A 19,422-nucleotide genomic window follows, 5' to 3' on the forward strand; every position below is an offset into this window, starting at 1 on the left:
CAGCCCGATTGCCTGGGGGGGAAACAGACCAGCTCCCAGGAAGCTCCCAGGAAAAGGACAGCTGTCGGGCTGTATTTCTCAGTGAAATAAAATAAAAATAGTCTAGGGAACAGCAACCAAGTGTGCAGATGGCTGTTAACACTGCCACATGCCCAGGGTCAGTAGAAGGTCCTCCTCCACTTACCAGCTGTGTGACCAAGACGGACTGACTCACCCTCTCGGAGCAACAATGTCTGCCTCATGGGGTGTTAGGATTTAAAGGGAAAGACACGGAGCTTAGCCTGGAACCTGGCACAGAGCAAACTCTAGATAAATGAGCGTGTTCCAGGCACTCAGTGCCCAGAGGCTGGTCACAAAGCTGGGATAGCAGTTCTTTCATCTCTTCTTTCTACATTCTTTACTTGATTGAATTTTTTAAATGGATTGGGACAAAAAGTTTGTTTTATTCTTTTAAAAAATTACTCACGGTATTGTGGAGTTAGAAAAGAACAGAATTCACCATGCATGCATGCTCAGTTGTGCCCGACTCTTTGCAACCCCATGGACTGTAGCCCACCAGGCTCCTCTGTCCATGGGATTCTCCAGGCAAGAATACTGCAGTGGGTTGCCATTTCCTTCATCAGGGGATCTTTCCGATCCAGGGATCAAACCCGGGTCTTCTGCATTGGCAAGCGGATTCTTCACCATTGAGCTACTTGTGAATCCACCATAATGCTCATATGTGTGCTTAGCCACTCAGTCATGTCCGACTCTGCGACTCCATGGACTGTTGCCCACCAGGCTCCTCTGTCCATGAATCCCCGGGATTCTCCAGGCAAGAATACTGGAGTGGGTTGCCATGCCCTCCTCCAGGGGATCTTCCCGACACAGGGATCGAACCCAGGTCTCCCACCTGTGGATTCTTTACCATCTGAGCCAACAGGGAAGCCCATAATGCTATAATACTACCAAAATCTTCAGCAGTGGGAGCCAAGAGGAAACAGAGGGCTTGGAGGAGGTGGTGGTTATGCTGGGCCCTAAAAGACAGTAGAGTTGAACACGACAGCTGGATGGGGGATGGTGATGGGGGGACTGCATGAGCAAAGTCAGGGAGGAGGAAGAAGGCAGCCAGGCTAAGGAGGGGCCTGAAGGACTTGGGGAACCATCAGCTGCCCTGTGCGGCTGGAGGGCAGGCGGACAGTAAGTGGGGGAGGGGAACAGGGCTGGGACCCATCAGACTCTCCCCTTTAGGACAGGGCCATTGAAGCAGGTTTGTGGTTTGGGAAGGAGCCCAGAGTTCACAGGGCAGCATGGAGGGAGATGGGAGGCCTGCAGACCAGGGCTGCGTGGGGGAAGGAGAGAGACTTCTAGAGGGAAGAGCTTAAAGGCCAGGGGCCGGGCTTGCTGGATTTGGGTGGGGAGGAGGTTCGCAGACTCCCAGGCCCCGTCTCTGGGCTGTGGGAGGATGATGGGGACAGTCCCTGGGAGGATCCCGAGAAGGAGGAGGAGTTTGGGGTGAGGAGCCTGAGGCGCACTGGGAGGACTTCAGCGGCTGGAGATGACTCTCCAGGGTTTTTCCTGACCACAAATCCAGATCCCGGGACACTCAGTACAGGTCTCCCTGCCAAGCCCAGTGGACGCCGAGAAGACAGTCCCCTCCTCTTCTAACTAGTGACACTGACCTGTCTCCAAGGGTGGCGGGGCAGCCCTGACTCCTCTCCATGGTGGCAGATGTAGGGAGCGTGTCTGGTATGAGGGCCACGCGCACAAAGGGGAAGGCTGTGCCTTGAGGGCTTCAGAGACCAGGACTCAGAGAGGCTCACAGGTCTGGGCAGAGGCCCCCATGGGTGCCCTCCCTCAGTCGGCCTGTGCCTGCCATGGGCAGGTCCAGCACCAGCCGTGTGTGAAGAAGAGATGGAAACACAGACCTGCCCTCTTGTGGGATGGAAAAGATGCAGGAAATCCCCTCCCCGGGCCCAGGACTTCGGGGTGCCTGTGACACACCTGGGGCTCGTTTAAATGCAGGCTGTCATCAGGGAGGCTTGGGGCCAGGCTTAGAGTCCACATCTCTGACCAGCTCCTGGGAGACGCTGATACCACGGACAGCGTGAGGTTCCAGGTGACCCCTCAGGAAGTGAGGTTTTGGGTGACTTCTCAGGATCCTTCCAGGACTGGGAGGGAGGGGTCCAAGAGCGAGGCCAGTCTGTGTGTGCCACTTGGGACTCTGGGGTACCAGCGCCGGGAGGAAGGCCAGGGGTGGGCCTGAGGGCAGGTGGGTGGTGAGGCCAAGGCTATCCCGCCCCTGGGGGGGGGTTTCCTGGCCAGTGGGGCAGGAGGGAACTTGCCCTTTAAGGGGTAAGGGAGGGCATTTGTCCTGGGACACTGTTTGGGGAGGGCTGGGCACAGGCTCAAAGAGCCCCGGGAGGGTGGAGCGTGCATCCACTGGTTCTGACCTTGGCGTTAGGCCCTCGGTTGGTATCTTGGATCCTCAGAATAGTCTGAAAGGCGCGGCTCACTCTATGGCTTTGGTTGGTTTTAGGTCCGTTCCATTTATTTATTTAATGGGAATGGTCGCTCATCAAAGGGGCGTGCTGCCCAGGGGTGCTGAGAGCCTGTGCCACTCCAGTGTCTCCCCCAGGCTGTGGCCCCCCGACCCCCTCCCACACCCATCCCATCCATCCTACCCCCACCCTCCAGTACTGACCCAGATCCTGGGTCCAGTCACCCCACCTTAGCCCCAGGCTGCACCCCTCAACCCCGCACAGACAATTCAAGTCAAAAAGAAATGCCTTCCTGCCAGCCCTCTGTTGCCCAGAAAATGGGGCTAACAGGAAACATCTCATTCATTATCTTCTAGTGAATTGAGGTTTAGTTACTTGAAATAACAAAACAGGGGGCTTCAGCCAGAAATGTCCATGTTGTTGCTGTCAGCACAACAGAAGGTGGCAAACGAGAAAGACCGTGAGTCCCGAGAGCCTTACTGCGGAATTTCTGAATCAGGGTGAGGAGAAACGCAGCCGCACCGCACGCTCACCACCAGACCCTGGACGAACCCTGACCTCGCTAAGCCTCGGGGTTCTGGCCTGTGAGATGGAGCTGGCAGATGCCATCTCATTCTGTTCCTGTGGGGACCCACGGAGAATATGGATTGGAGAGCTTGGCGAAAAATAAACACCAGACTGATTCATGGTGATGTATGGCAGAAACCAACACCATATGCTAAAGCGCTTATCCTTCAATTAAAAATACATGAATTAAAAAAAGTAAATACCATGTAGGTATATGCTGCTGACACCCCATCAGCCTGAAGTCCCCCACGTGAATCAAGTCCCCTCCCTGTTGCGTGGTAGGGGTCAGGCAGATACCGATGGTAGCCACAGGGCAAGGGTGATGTCTTGCCTACCGTAGGTCTCTCCCTTGAAGAAAACCCAAAGGATCTCAGCGGAGCTGCACAGCCTGTGGCCCTGGCAGGGGGACCTGAAACCCACATGTGCCTGGAGCCTGAGGGCGCCATTTCCAGGATCCTGTCTATTTCCATGGGATTCGTGGGTGTTTACCCCACACTTCGGATGACCAGGTCCAGGTAGGGGCTGGAGACACCAAGAGGCTCGACCATGGTCTGGTCACTGTGTCCAGCTGTCTCTCAGGCCAATGGGGACAGCAGAGACTAATGTGGCCCAGCCCCTTCTCATCACTGTCCCCGTGAGGTACACAGGATGGGGGTTAGGGTCCGAGTTTTGCTAAGGAAGCAAATAGAACCCAGAGAGACTGAACCCGTACCCAAGGTCACCAGGAGGGCATTTCTTAAGAGTATGTCAAGGTGTCCCGTGAAAAAAGGATTCTGAGATCAACAACTCGGAGACATTCTGGGCCCAAGTCAGAATTTTTGACTGAACTGCTGCGAGGGGTAAGTAGGTGATATTTCCGAACTTGCTTGACAGGATGCCCTCTCTTTGCAGGACCAAGATTCTTCAAACTCAGGGCTCTTCAAACCCCCTGCTTTAGGTGCCACCACCATCAGAGTTTCTCTCTGTGCAGGACGTTAAATGGGCTATTTCCATAGCAAAATGATGGGTGACGGAGGTGGGTGACACACGGTGGTACCTCGAGACTGAAGGTACCCTGGTCCATTCGTCCATCCCCCACTGCCAGGCGGCTCCTGGGGTGCAGTGCTGACTGCACCTCTGCAGAGAGGAGATGTCTAATGGGATCTCCCAGAGACCTTCCAGAACTAAGCATCTTCCGGAAAGGAAGCTGGCTGGGCCTCCTGGAGTCCTGACCCCAAGGGGGTGGAAATGGGCAGAAGAGGCTGCCACGTCTAGGGCGTTGCTACCCTCACATCCTCTCTGCCACAACCGTCACTTCTGCTGGGAATTTTGAAGGAGCTCTCACATTCTGTCTCCCAAGAGAACCACAGAAACCAATACCGCCTCCCACAAACCTTCCTGACCCTGCCGGGCAGGCTGCACGGTGGGGTAGACCCACGCAGCTACGGTTTCTCTCTGCCCAGTGCCAGGTTGCTCCTCACCTGCCAGGTGCATCTTTCTTGCCTTGGGGAACTACCCCATCCCATTCCTGGCCCATCACAGATTCCACCCCCTTCCAGGCTTAATTCTTCGCCCTGACTGGGAAAATAGCAAACATCATTAAAACACTGAATAGATGCTGGGAAGACACGTGGTACAATTTACCCTCTGGTCTTGAATTGCATTCTAATGGAAGAATGGAAAGGTCCCTGGCGGTCCAGTGGTTAGGACTTGGTGGTTTCACTGCCGTGGTCCAGGTTTTAATCCTTGGTCAGGAACTACGATCCCACAAGCTGTGTGGCCACAGCCAAAGAGGGGAAAAATGGGGCAGGGAGGAGGTGGTCTTTGGTCTTCAGTAACATGCTAAAGATGATAAACCTAAACCCAGGAACCAATGTTATACTCAACAGTCGTGAGTAACAGTCACTCCATTTGAAAAGAACAATGAGAAAAGGATGCTGGGCTTCTGCCTCTGACATCCCCACCAACTCTTACACCGAGTGGCTCCACCAACTAGTTCAAGACCAGGGCAGAGAACGAGGGACGGCCTCCTCAGCCCACCAGCCATGTCTGTCCCAGCCCCAGCTCTGTGGTCATCTGTGCCCAGCAAGTTTCAATCTGTCCATCCCCCTGGTGCGCTGCTTCTGTTTCTCTGTCTTTGGAGGGTGGTGTCCTCCGCTGATCCTCAGCCTAGACACCCGATCGCCTCTTGCCAGGCCCTTCCCTCTGCATTAGACATGCTCCTGGAGCAAAACCAGCCTCAGCAGCACGGCCTTTGGGCCACTGTCGTGAGACCACCTGGGGTAGCTGCAGCTCAGGCACCCACCCCAGTCTGTTCTTAACTTGCAACTCAGCTACTCCTGAGCCCTCCTCAGGGCCATGTCTCCAGTGCCCAGGCAGGTTCCGACTAGTTCTATTTTTTTCACATTATACAATTATCCTTTTTTAAAAAATTTATTGATATATAGTTAATATAGTTGATTTACAGCCAGCTAGTTTTAGGGACTCCCCTGGTGGTCCAGTGATTAAGAATGCACACTTCCACTGCAAGGGGCTTGGGTTCGATTCCTGGTTTGAGAACTAAGATCCTACATGCCGCAAAGACCAATAACAACAACAACAATAATAATAAAACCAAACAGTTTTAGAAATGGGTGTGAGTCCCATCTCAGAAGGAAAAGTCATTACACTCATAAAAATAAGAAAAGAAGACATAATGAAATCATTACTTTTGGAAGAGGACATGACTGTTTACCTAGAAAATCCCAAGAAATCAACCGGAAAAAGTACTATAATAAATGAGTTCAGACCAGTGGGGAGATATGTGATAAATTGAAAAAAATCAATAGTATTCTTATATACTAGTGACATGCAGCTATTGGAAAAAATTATTTCATTCTCAGTAGTAACCAAGCACATTAAATATTAAACACTAATTTAGCCTAATTCTAAGACATTTATTTTTAATGTTAATATTTTGCTCCTACTGGGAGAACTAAGCATATAATAAAGATGGTGATAGTCTCTAAATTAATAAGCTTAATGCAATACCAATTAAAGAACTTGAAAATGTGTTTATATACTTAAAAATCCATAAATGGTGAAGAATCAGAGAACTCTTTTTTTTTTAAAGGTAATGATGGTTGACTTTTCTCAATTTTAAAATATACCAAGAAATAATGATCAAAATTTTACAATGTTGCATTAAAAACAAACAAAAAATCTTTGCACATCAAAAAGAATAACAATGGTAACAGATTATAATACATGGGAGAGAAAAGCATCCATCAGTCCATAGCGACACTCAGGAAAGGGAGTGAAGGAAAGACCTTCTTTATAGAACAACCTCTATATCTAGAAGGAACGACAGAAAAACCACCATTTTGCGGCCACCAGTGTAATTCACATGGGCCAGGAGCATCAAGGAACACTAAAATCAGACTTCCTTGGTGACACAGTGGATAAGAATCCGCATGCCAATGCAAGGGACACCAGTTCAATCCGTGGTCCAGGAAGACTCTACCTGCCACAGAGCAACCAAGCCCGTGTGCCACAGCTGTGTGCCCTAGAGCCTGCGCCCTGCAACAAGAGAAGCCACCAAATTGAGAAGCCCCGGAACACCAACTCGAGAGTAGCCCCCCACTCTCCCACTCTGGGCTGTCTAGAGAAAGCCCAGACAGCAACAGAGACCCGGAGCAACCAAAAATAAAAAATAAATAAGCTCTAAAAAAAGAATGTTAACACCACTGTGTGAAAAGCTATGAGAGAACCAAATATTTACACTGTCTAAGGTATCATCCCACAAATTACTTATTAATTATAAAGGAGAAAAAGCACCATTATACTGAAGAGATCAAGCAGAGCAGCCTTACCCAACTGGTCAAACTCAGTATCACCAGTTAATGGGACAAACCGACATCACGTGACCCCTTATGTGATGCTCCGAGGAGCACACACCATCAACTCTTCTTGCCAAAAGTGCGAGGAAACCATCAGATACATCCAGGCTATGGCAGAGCCTATAGGACAACTGGCCTTGGAGTTGGCAGAAAACACCAATGCTGGTTATAGGAGCAAAGAAAATCAGAGATAGTACTGATTGCAGGGAGATGAAACAGGCATAGGGCAAACCAGATGCTGTATGTGATCCTTGACTGGATCCTAAATCAAAACAAAAGGGAGCTAGGCAGGACATTTTGAGGACAACTGTGGAAATCTGATATAACATTAAGTCCTAGGTGTGACGGTGGCTCTTATTTAGACAGGAGACTGTCCTTGTCCCTACATTCCGAAGTGTTTATGGGGAAAATGCCAAGATGTCTTTACTTACTTAAAATGCTTCTGCAAAGCAACACGAAAGGAGACAGATGACAGATTATCAGTGACAAAATAAAGAAAGGAAAAGCAAATGTGACAGAAAGTAACAGTGAATCTAGATGAAGAGTATCTGAGTGTTTATCAGACCCTGCCTTCAACTGTCTGAACATTTTCAAAACAGAGCATGAGGAAAAGAAATAGAAAAAAGAAACAATGAAATTCAGTTCCAGTTTAGAAATAAATTCAAACTATTAATAGAACCAAATGTTGGATGAGCCTCATGATAAATTCCAAATGAGTAAAAGTCAAATATCTTCATAAATTGGGGGTTATAAACAAGATAGCTTATTTTTTTCTTGCTAGAGAGGGGAAATAAGTGCCTAACTACTAAAAAGTGAAAAATATAATTAGCAATAATGCAGATATAACTGAAAACAGAACTATTCAAATGCAGGAAATAGAATGAAATGAAAATGAAAAAGCAACAGAATAAGAAAAAAAGATAAATGATATTAAAAATACAAAGAACTGATTTAAAAATATAAAGATCAAAACAAAAATTCCTCTTGATAAGTACTCAGAAGAGATGGACATAACCATTTGTGCAGAAGGAAATACCAAGAATAAACAGTAACATGGGAAAAAAATGCAAGGTCGCATTAGCAATTAAAAATGAAAATTTAAATGAGTTTGAAATCCTATTATACACTCATTAAACTGCAAAACAAATCTGAACTAATACTCACTGTTGATGGGGACCCTCACGCCTCAGAGAGGGTCTGATATTCAGCCAATCAGGAGGTAGGGAAGCGAAAGGGGAGGGGACAGACACAGAGAGAAACAAAGACCCTCCGTGGCCCCAAGAAGTATGGCCAGAAGTCCAAATGGCTGTGGCCAGTTGAGTGGGCAAACAGGCTTTCAATTCCATCCACTCAGTGTCTAGAACATGGGAGCAGGTGTCCCCTAGTCATGCCCACTTGGAGTCGGGGTTTCAGAAGTCTGTACCACAGGCCAGTCAGCTGGCTGGCAGCCCAGTGCTAGGCTGGGAAGAGCCCACCCAGGCTGGGAGCCAGGGGACGGTCAGTGGTACTGAGGGAGATCCATCCCAGCATGCCCTGCAGGCTGGGGGGTGCCCAGGACCCCTCCCTCTTCACCCCCACCTCCACTCTCTGGGAGCACAGCTCCGTTTGGCCTCCACCCTGCTCACACTAGCTCAGGGGCTGCCCGGCAGAAGCTGCTGGACCGTCAGCGGTTGAGGGGTTGACCAGCCAGCCAGGTTCCCCTCCAGGTGGAACACAGGGAAGATATTAGTAGTGACCAGGGATGCTCAATCCTGGCCAGGTTTAAGCAGAGAGGTGACACGGCTCTGTCTGGGACTCAGACACAGCAAATAGCATTAGGTGGATACTGTATGAGCCGAAACAGCTCACACACGTGGGTCACAGATGCACGTGGTTAACCGCTAAGGACAGGAAGTGGATTCTGAGATCCAGAAACACAGTTTAGCGCTAACTTCCTTGTCCCCTAGAGTTGTTGATAAATCGACAACAATATTTGGAACTTTTTTGTTTTTAAAACAAAGAGCAGCTACCCTCGTGGGAATTCCTGAGAGTAAAGGCAGGGCCATGAGCCCCAGGACCTGCTCACGTGTGTGAGCATCCTCCAACTGGTAGTCCCCGCACTTGAACTCAGACCCCATCACCCGGTCACCTAGCGGGTCACACAGGGCTCTGACTCAGGAAAGGATGTGCTGTCCTGTTTGTTCCAGCTCTGTGCTGTGAGGTCCTGCAAACGGCCCAGCAGCTGCCCTCTGACCCTCCCCTTTGCTCCATCAGCCCAATCGCCCCTTTCCTTGTCCCTGGAAGGGGAGAGGTCTCCCAACTTGGTCTCTTTTCCCCAGCCCTACCCGATTTCTGGGCTTCCCTGGTGGCTCAGCTGGTAAAGAATCCGCCTGCAACGCGGGAGACCTGGGCTCGATCCCTGGCTTGGGAAGATCTCCTGGAGAATGGAAAGGCTATCCACTTCAGTATTCTGGCCTGGAGAATTCCATGGACTGTATAGTCCATGGTGTCGCAAAGAGTCAGACACAACTGAGTGACTTTCACCCGACTTCCAGATGGGTTTGTCTGAAACACAACAGAGCTGCCTCACCCTCTGCTTCCACCTTCGGGATAAAATCCATCCCGTCCTCACCTGCCTACAGCCCCTCCCCTCTCTCTCCCGCCCTCTCTCTTGCCAAGTTACCCTTCAGCCATCCTTCCCTTCCACTCTGGGGGACCCTGATCAAGACTCAAGTCCAGGGGCTTCCCTGGTGGCTCAGTAGTAAAGAATCCTCCTGCCAATGCAGGGGACACAGGTTCAACCCCAGATCTGGGACGATTCCACATGCCAAGGGACAGCTGAGCCCCTGCGTCACAGCTACGGAGGCAACGCTCCAGGGCCTCTGAGCTGCAACTGCTAAAGCCTGCACACTACAGCCTGTGTCCCCAACAAGAGAAGCCGCCGCAATGGGAAGCCCGCGCACCGCAACGAAGAGCAGCTCCCGTTTTGTTACAGCTAGAGAAGACCCAGAGTAGCCATAAATAAAGAAATCTTTGAAAGGAAACAAAAGACTCAGGCCCAGCATCACCTCTGGGAAGCCTTTCCCATCTCCAGGCATAGCGCATCTACTCTCTTCACGCCCCAGCTACACCTGAAGAGGCCACCAGCCCTGCCCTTCTCACAGCTGGGAACCCAGATTTCTCTCTTAGAGCCTCCCTCCCCCGCAGAAGCTCCCTCCCTCAGGGAAGGAGTCCTAACCTCGCCAGCTGTGTGTCCTGCTGCATTATAACCGAGCAGGACCCTATGGGGCCTTCCTAGGACATCCCCCATGTCCTCACCTGCCTCTTGTCTGTAGAAAACTTTTAGCCTCTGAGGTTTTCCCTGAGTTCCAAAGATCCCAGCTACCAGAGAAGAGAGAAAAGGCAGAAACAAAGGAAAATAAGACAAGCAAGACAATAGTAGTTTAGCCATTAAGCGAAATCAAGGACCTGTAGTTCCTCCTCAAAGGCTACAGATAACATTCTGAGCCATGTCCTTGACCTGTTCCTCAGATACTGAAACCCCCACCAAGTGGAAGAAGTTAAGTGCCTGCTGACCACAAGCATGTAGACCCCAGACCAGGTGGAACCAGAAAGTTGATGATGACTACTGATTACCTCACCACCAACCAATCAGAAGAACGTCCACGAGCTGATCACGCACCGTGCATGCAACGCCCTCCCTCACTACGTCTTTAAAAACCTTCCCCTGAAAGCCACTGGGGAGTTGAAGCCTTTTGAGCTGCCTTGATTCCTTGCATGGTGCCTGCAACAAATGTTGCACTTTCTTTCACCGCAGCCTGGGTGTCAGGAGATTTACTGCAAGGGGGCAAGTGGACCCAAGTTCGGTTTGACAACATCAAACTTGACACAGAGCAGATGCTCAAAAAGATCTGTAAAGTAATGGAAACAGCCCATCCAGAAAACCTAGAGTGGGCGGCAGTAACAGTCACATTAACAGGAGAACCAAGTGACGTGGGTTTGATCCCTGGGTCGGGAAGATCTCCTGGAGGAGGAAATGGCAGGCTACTCCAGCAGTCTTGTTTGGGGAAATCCCAAGGACAGAGGAGCCTGGTGGGCTACAGTCCATGGGGTTGGAAAGAGTCAGACACAACTTAGCAAGTGAACAATAACATTATCCCACTTTACAGATAAGCAGACTGAGGCACAGAGAGGTTAAGTAACCTCTCGGAGTCATGTAGCTAGAAAGTGGCAGAGCTGGGTCTCAAGCCAGGTGCGCCTGATGGCAGGGCCGGGCTCCCAAACACTTCTCTGTGGCACAGGGAGAAAGTTAAAAGCCAGCCTGTTCTGAGCTGAGACGCCAGGGAGAGGTGGCGTGGTTGGAGAGTAAGAGGGGGTCACAGGCCTTCCATGGCTGGGAAGAGCCCCAGCGCGGGCCTGGAGAACATGGACTGGGTGTCCAGATTGATGTCCAGGCCCTGCCCTTGCCACATACCCGCCAGGGACTGCGGAGGATCTCAGAAGGATGCCAGGCAGGAAACCGGAGCAGCCAGAGAAACACTGGCCTCCCGGGGCTCTTTAATCACCGTTTGCACAGGAAGTGGTGGTGATGCATAATGCAGGGTGAGGCTGCAGGCAGTCGCTCTCTGCTCTGGAACCTCAGCTTCCTGCTGGCACCTGCCACCTTCCATAGCATCTTCTGGGTGGCACACTGCCTGCAGCCCCACCTACATGCAGCGCTCGCCCGCCCTATAGATTACAAATCTACTTATAGCGCCTGCCTGGCACTGCTCTGCATCTGGAACCCAGACCATCCCAGATTTAGAAAGCCCGAGGAGGTCTCGGATTGGAAGATTCTATGTCAAGTTCGTGAAACTCAGATCTGATCATTTTCCCATGCCCTGGCACTTGAACCTGGGACTCCCAATGGCAGGCAGCTAGGGAGGCAGTTTTAGAATCAGACAGACCTGGGTTCATATCCCAGCTCCTCCAACTACTGTGGGACCCGGGACAACTTATTGCACCTCTCAGATCCTCAGGGTTATGGCGGGGATGAAACGGAATAAGAAATATGAAGGCCATCAGCACTCCTCCTTCCCTCACCCCACTCTGTCCACAGAGCCACCAGTGGCTGCAGGAGCAACTCTGGCCCTCGTACAAAGGAGGCCAAGCCCAGAAAAGTACCAGGTGTTAGAAAGGGGCCAGGGGTGCCCTCCAGGGGCTGAGAGCAGCAGGGGCACCAACGCAGCTCATGGAGCCGGTGGGCAGGAGAGACATGCCAACCGGGGCTTGCTTGGCCTTATATATTATCTCCTTTCCTCAGAACAGGCCCACAAAGAGGACTGCTGACTCCCACCTTACAGAGAAGGAAACTGAGGTCCGTCCATCATCATAAGCGCCTTTTAAATAACCTGGGCTTTCACTTCTTTCAGAAAGACCTTGCCAGACCCAACAGCCTATGTGGAAAGTGAGAAATCAAATTGTAAAAACAGCTAAGTCCAGCGAGCGGAGGCAGGTGCTGGGCTGCTTGCCACCATCCAAACTCAGCTCTGAGCCGGGTGCACAGTCCCAGCCCCTGAGCCCTCCCTAAGGTCCCTAAGGTCACCAGCAGGCCCTTGCTCTCACCCCACTGCCCTTCCTGTGCCTCCTGCCCTTCCCTGTGTGGAGCCACTTGTCACTCCCTGCAAATGCCAGTCCTTATCCCTGGATCTAGGCTTAGGCTTTGTGCACGAAGATATTCAGTAAATGTTGGGTGGTGGATGGAGACATGGGGAGGCTGGTGGATGGGGGGTACAGACGGATGGACAAATGGATGGATGGGTAAGGAATGGATAAGGAGATGGATGGATTGATGCGTAGGTGGGCAGGTAGATAGGTAGCCAGGTGAATGCATTGCAGGGCTGAAGCGCGTTCTTTGGATCTGTCCCTGGCCGGCTCCACAACCCCACTGGGACGCCAGGTGCATGGCGGGTTTCACAGGCCAGCTTGGAACTCCTGACTCCTTGCCCAACCTGCCTCCTGCCTCAGTCTTTCCCATCCAGGAAATGGCTGCCTCCGAATTCTCCAAATTCTCTCCTCTCACACCCACTTCCAATGGGCTCTATTATTCAGTTGCAGGCGCGTCCCTTCTGCTTCGCCCTAGCTCCATGCCTCCAGCAAGTCTCACGTGGATGGAGAGACAGCCTCCCCACAGGTTGCCCTGCCCAGCCCTGCCCCCTCCCTTCACTCCTCTTGCTATGCCTCAAACCTCCAGGGACCCCTCCTGCCTCTGCCTGGATCAGCTTTCTCCAGATCTCTGCAAGGCACAACCCCCACTTCATTCCAGGCTCCATCTAAATGTCCGTCTATGAGAGAAGAGGCTGTCCACGGTCATTCTAAGGGCAAAAATCTTCTTGTCTCAGTACTTTCTGATTCTTCCTAGTACCTGACTCCACCGGACAGTAATTGCCATTCCTTTGCCAGTTTCCTTTCCAGCCCCTCCCCCATGTGAGTTCCAGGTCACTCCTGAGTCCTGGTGCCTGGAGGAGTTTTGACATATAATAGGTATGCAAGATATTAATGGAAAAAAAAATTTTTTTTTTAAATCCTGGACACATGTATTGACAACCACCAAATGTGAAAGGTATTTGCATTAAGACTATCCTATAAAAATTTCAGAGCATTCACCCAATCATGTTGAGGACAGCGGTTCACCCAGGCATGACATTCACTGTTTCTAGGCCAATGGGCATTTGCCTTCCATCCCACTCCAGATTGCATTCATCCACCTCTAACCGTCAACCCCAGCCAGCTGTCAGGCTCCCCTGTGCTCAACCTGGTGGGATGCTCCGGGCCCTGGGGTGGGGGTGACCACGGGGGCCGCTGCAGCAGGAGGCAAAGGAGCACCTGCCCTCATCACTCCCCAGCCCCCAACACACGCATGCTCACGCCAGAGCTGGGGCAGGACCCCCTCCCAACCCCACACCAGTGGACCCACGAACATGGATGTTCCTGTCTGTACCAAGTTATATGGGGGAGCACCTGGATGTGACCCGAGATACCTCCATTTACAGCTGCAGCTCAGAGCCAGAAGCTCAGAGCTGGACAAGAAGCGTGTGCCCAGAGCACCAGGGACTGGTCAGAGATCTGGACCTCAACCCCCAAGAACCCCTCAGCCCAGAACAGCCTCTCAAAGATGCTAGCAAGTGTTTACAAAAAAGCAAGAGTAGCAGCAGTTCTGACAGGGGGCCTACTCCATGCAGACACTGAATGCTTTACACATATTAACGTGTTCAAGCCCCACAATAATGCTATGGAATGGAGCCTGTTATCATCCCCATTTTATGGATGAGCAAACAAAGGCCTAGCGAGGTTAGAAACAAAAGCAAGATATGAGAAGTCAACAGGAGTTCAGGGCACTGGGCCATCGTTTCTCATCCTCATCATAGAGGTCCCCCTCCTACTTAGTACAGACTTCCAGGGCTGGGACAGTGTTGGGTCTCCTCCCCTCTGCCCCCATCCTTACATTCTGAGAAACGTCAAGTTATGTATCTCACATATGACTCACGTTTTCATAGAAATGTCTTCTCTTTTCTACTATGATTCCCAAGTCAATACATTAGGGGAATATCAGAGGCCAACCTGATATTATTTATAACATTATTATTAACAATTGTCTTCACTCAAACATCCTTGCTGCTGCTAAGTCGCTTCAGTCGTGTCTGACTCTGTGCGACCCCATAGACGGCAGCCCACCAGACTCCCCCATCCCTGGGATTCTCCAGGCAAGAATACTGGAGTGGGTTGCCATTTAGTTTTTGCCTAAAGTCCTCTTCTTGTTCCAGGGCCCCATCCAGGACACCACATTATATTCAGCTGTCATGTCTCCTTAGACTCTGCGTGGCTAGGACAGTTTCTCAGACTTCCCTTGGTTTTGATGAATTTGAAAAATGTGTGCAGGACTAAGCAGGTGCTGTGTAGAAGAATGTCTGTCCATCGAGGCTTGTGTGATGTTTTCTCATGACCAGGGTGACAGGTTTGGGAGGGAGACTGCAGGGGTAAATGTCCTCTCCCATCACATCGTATGAAGGATACATACTATTAATATCTACATGACTTATCATGCCTGATGCTGACCTTGGTGACCCAGCTGAGGCAGTGTGTGTCGGGATTCTCCACTGAAGAGCTGGCCGTTCCCCCTCTTTCCATACTGTGCTCTTTAGGGGGTGTCACTCTGCATATGTGACACTTAAAGGGTGGGGGATTATGCTCCACCTCGTTGATGGACAATTATCTACATAAATTATTTTAATTTCCGCACAGGAGACTTCCCTAGTATTTATTTATTCATTTATTAAATCACTGACTGATATCAATATGGCCTCATAGATATCTGTTTTATACTTTGCAACTTAGCATACTTTTGCAAAGCATTTGATTCTGGTGTGCCTGGTATTTCTGGGTGTAGTTGATAAAATATGGATAATCAGCTCTGATAAATTTACTGAACTCCATCTCTAATGAATGATAGTAATCTACTCTAGGGCACTGGGGGTTTGGGAAATCAAGGTTTCTATGTGATTTTTAAACAAACGGGATAGAAACTGTCAGAAAACATAGTATTTTGAAGGGGAAATGACATTCCTATTTTTTAGTGCAAAACAGGTGTGCATTTGTGAATTTGGTGTGCAATGAGCAGGACTGAAAAATGTAATTCTGTGGATCCCAGTTCTTAACACTATGTGAGCAGAACCACCCCTACAAGGCTCTGTCCGTGGTCCTGCCTGGGTTTACAACCAGCCTGGGAGATGGAGACATAAAGCACCCACTTCTCCAACTAGCAGGGAGCACAGCATCTGAGTGACAAATGCAGGATTGTATCGGGGAGGCAAAAGGTTCGTTCGGGTTCTTCTGTAACATTGCGTGGAAAAAGCCGAATGAACTTTTTGGCCTACTCAATAAATTCTCTCTATTGTCTGTTACAACAGGATGAAATGAACAAGATGAAATTCAACAGGAATAAAGTCCATGTTACAGGTTTAGATCCAAGAAATTACTGACACAGACAACAGGCCTGATCTCTTCAACAAGTCAGGATTATTCAAATTGAAAAAAAAAAAGAATTGAATTAAAGTAAGAGAGGGCCTAGAGGTCAGAACAACTGGATGCAGTGCACGGTTCTGGTGAGGAAAGCGGTTTGAACACAACAGCACAGATCGGCCTTTTGGGGCCAAATAGGGAAATCTGAATAAGTTATGCATAATAAAGATGAGAATTTATTGGAGCAGAAAAGCGCTGATCATTTACTGGGAAAAAATCAGGTTACAAGACAGTATGCACAGCATGACCTCATTTTATGGAGAAAATTTACATATAAGCATAGAAACAGCTCTGGAAGGATGTGAGCGAGGTGTCACAGCGCGGCTACCTGGGAGGATGGGAACATGGCACTTTGGTTTTTGCTTGCCCATATTTCTATTCCCACAGTGCATATAAACTGATTTTGTAATGATAGAAAATTATGCTTTAAAAAGAAAAATCAGGGCTCCACGTTCCCAATGCCGGCGGCACAGGTTCGATCCCTGCTCAGGGAACCAGATCCCACAGGCTGGAAATAAAGAACTCGTGTGCCACAAGGATAATCAAAGATCCTACATGCCACAACTAAGACCCAGCACAACCAAGACCCTAAATAAACAAACACACTGAAAAGAAAATCACTGATCCTCCTCCAGGATGAAGGGGCATCCTGGCTTGGCATGGGTTGCTAAGAAAGATCCCAAGGGATTTCAGTGGCCAGAAACTTAACCTGAGGGCACCACTCAAAAGACAGCATCGCCCCAAGCCACCTGCTGTGTGTGATGCTTTGGGGTTGGGACAGTCCCGGGGGTCTCCTGGTCCAGCCCCTCCATGTTACTACAAGGAAAAGTGTCACACAGTTGATGGTGGCTTCAGGGCTGGAAGCCAGATGTTTGGCCCCTGCCAGGGCCTATGGAAATGGCCTGGGGCTTCAAGAATAGGGGGTATTTGGCCTGGAGAAGGGAAGATGGGAAGGAGAGAGGGGGAAGGGGACAGGAGTGCTGTTTTCACATTTAAAGACTGCCACGTAGAAGTGAGACCCATGTGAGTCCCTGTGCAGAACCACGATGACTAAGTGACAAGCAGGTTTGGCTCCGGAGTGTTAAGAGGCAGAAGCACAAACAAGAGGAGCTGTTCAGTTCCGGGAGAAGGTGGGGCTGGTGAGGGGCTCACCAAGAGCTCACATGGCCGCCTGCCAGAGCCTGCTGGGAAGCTCTTCCCACCACTGAGACCGCGGCTCTGGGACTCCAGTTGCAGCCAGGGCCAGCAGCTTCTTCTCCCCACGCTTGGGGTCTGCAGCCTGCCTCAGAGGATGGGAGGGGTCAGACCAGCCTTTGGGAAGAAGGATCAAAGGGCTGCAGGAAAGCGCCCTGAGCAGATCCTGGCAGAGGGAGAGCCTGGGCTCCAAAGGGCGGGCAGCAATGGGCCTCTCCTACATGGGGTACCTGAGTTCTCAGACTTGACACCTGCCTCATCCTCTTCCACCTATCGCTCCCAGGGACTCCTGGGAGTCCTGGCCCAGCCCAGTGACCACAAACAGATGATTATCTATCATCTTCCCCCTTCCCAGGTGACAGGGAGGCATGGATCCAACCTAACCAGGCCCGGCTTCTCCCATGTTCTGGAATGCTAGGCCCCAGCTGTTCCCGGAACAGAAGGCCAGGGAGTGCCGATACAGAGCCAGAGGCCTCAGGTGGCCTTGGAAAGTCACTACTCAAGGCTTCGTGCCCTGACCATTTCAGAGTGGGCAGTAGCAGGAGTGTGGGATGCTCTCCTGCCAGGTAGGAGCCTTACACATCCCCCGCCACACACACATAGCCACCTCTCCTCCATGGCATGAGAGGACACTGGTCTCTGCCCACCCCACTTGCAGCACCCACCCTCGGATCACAGCCCTGCTAACACTGTTTCTGCTTTCCCCAAATCCGCGCGGGCTCCCCGCTGCAGACACTGCTCAGCTGCTGTTCCCCAGCTTGGCTGTGGCAGGGTTGTCGCAGCCGCCACAGCCAGCTGCCAGTCAGGCCTGCCCCTCGGAGCCCGCAGGGTGCGGGGAGGAGGGGTGGTCACCAGGCGCTAGGCTGAGAATCCAGGAAGGCCGAAGGCAGACACCTCCCGCTAGGTTCCAGGCCGGCTGGGTGCAGTCAAGGAGCCAAGGCGGTAGAGCGCCCCTAGTTGTCCTCCCCTCCCCTCGGCCAGGCCCAGTGGGGCGCGTGCCTCCCCCCTACTCCATCCCGCGTCCTGGGATTCCTGCACCGGACCTCTGCAATTCGGTCTCCGCAGGGTAGGCAGGGGAGGGGGTCCCGGAGCTAGAACCTGACGGTTCCCCCCGCCCCATACACCGAGTAGGCTGCAGAAAGGTTAGAGGGACCCTCAGGGCCCGGGGTAAGCAAGGTGGGCAGAGAAGCCCTCCCTGCCCCCCACCCCGGGGCGTGATGGTGACACTCACAGCACCTGCGCGAATGGAGGAAAGCGAGGGTCCGACAGGGTGGGGAAGCCCCGGGGCTCGAAGTCCTCAGGTCCGGCGGGATGCCTCCGGGCTGCAGCCGCCGCCGCCGCCGCCGGGGACTGGGAGCGGGCAGGTGAAAGGGCGAGGAAGCCGGGGGTGGGGGGACTGGGGCGCGGGCGCCCCCGCCGCGGGGCCCTTACCTCCTCGCCTTGGCCAAAGCGCAGTCCGAGCGCCGCGACGCGCTCCACGCGCAAGAAGCCGTCGGGGTCGCGGCCGCACACCTCGAACACCTCGCGCAGGCGGCGCACTGAGCGCAGCAGAGCCGCGGGGGCGCCCGCCCAGCCCGCGCCGCCCGCCATCCGGGCCGGCCCCGCAGCTAGCCCGAGCCCCGCGCCCGCCCGCCCCGCGCCGCCGCCGCCGCCGCCGCCGCCGCCGCCATCGCCGCGCGCCCTCCGCCCGGCGCTGCGACGCGCAGCCTCCGCCCGGTGGCGGCGGCGGCCGAGCCGTGTCAGCAGCGGCGCCGCAGCCCCGCGGCTCGGGGCGGGCGGGGGAGCGGGAGGCTGCAGACAAAAGGAGCCGCGCGCCTCCGAGGGCGGCCGCCTGCGCGGCCCCGCCGCCGCCGCCCCCAGGCTCAGGGTCCCTGGACCGCTCCAAGCTCGTCCCGTCCCCTAGAGAGCCGGAGGGTGGGTGTGCGACCCGCGCCCGGAAACCCAGGGCGGCCCCAAGGCCCCGCCCCTGCTTGGAGGAGTCCGCGAGGAAGCCCGATCCCCCCCGACCCGACCACCCGCGCTGGGGTCCAGCCGCCTCTCCCCCACCTCAGCCCCCCACCAGACGCCAACCCATCCCAGCTCACCGCGCCCTTTGTGGGCGCCGGCGGTGCCGAGCGCTCAGTATGTCCTAGGGGTTTCCTGTATTAGCACGCTGGACTTGTTCCACTCATCGAAGAGGGAGCTGAGACTCAGAGAGGTGGAACTACTTGCCCTAGGCCACTCAGCCAGTGGGGGGCCAGGTCAGGATTCCTAGCCAGTCTGGAGCGGGATGGAGCTAGGCCCTCTAC

The 19,422-nt window shown here is 52.4% G+C and overlaps 1 protein-coding gene across 1 annotated transcript in view; it reads right to left on the minus strand.

The window, feature by feature from the left end:
• RAB11FIP4 (RAB11 family interacting protein 4) overlaps positions 1–18,733 on the minus strand; it is a 107,437-nt gene extending 88,704 nt beyond the window's left edge. The window contains exon 1 of the mRNA XM_027516959.1: positions 18,566–18,733. Within this exon, the coding sequence (XP_027372760.1) occupies positions 18,566–18,724 (159 nt within the window). The 5' untranslated portion in view covers positions 18,725–18,733. The remainder of the gene's footprint in view (positions 1–18,565) is intronic.
• Positions 18,734–19,422: the final 689 nt, after the last annotated feature.

The sequence above is a fragment of the Bos indicus x Bos taurus genome, chromosome 19 (assembly GCF_003369695.1).
Source record: "Bos indicus x Bos taurus breed Angus x Brahman F1 hybrid chromosome 19, Bos_hybrid_MaternalHap_v2.0, whole genome shotgun sequence".
NCBI lineage: Eukaryota > Metazoa > Chordata > Mammalia > Artiodactyla > Bovidae > Bos > Bos indicus x Bos taurus.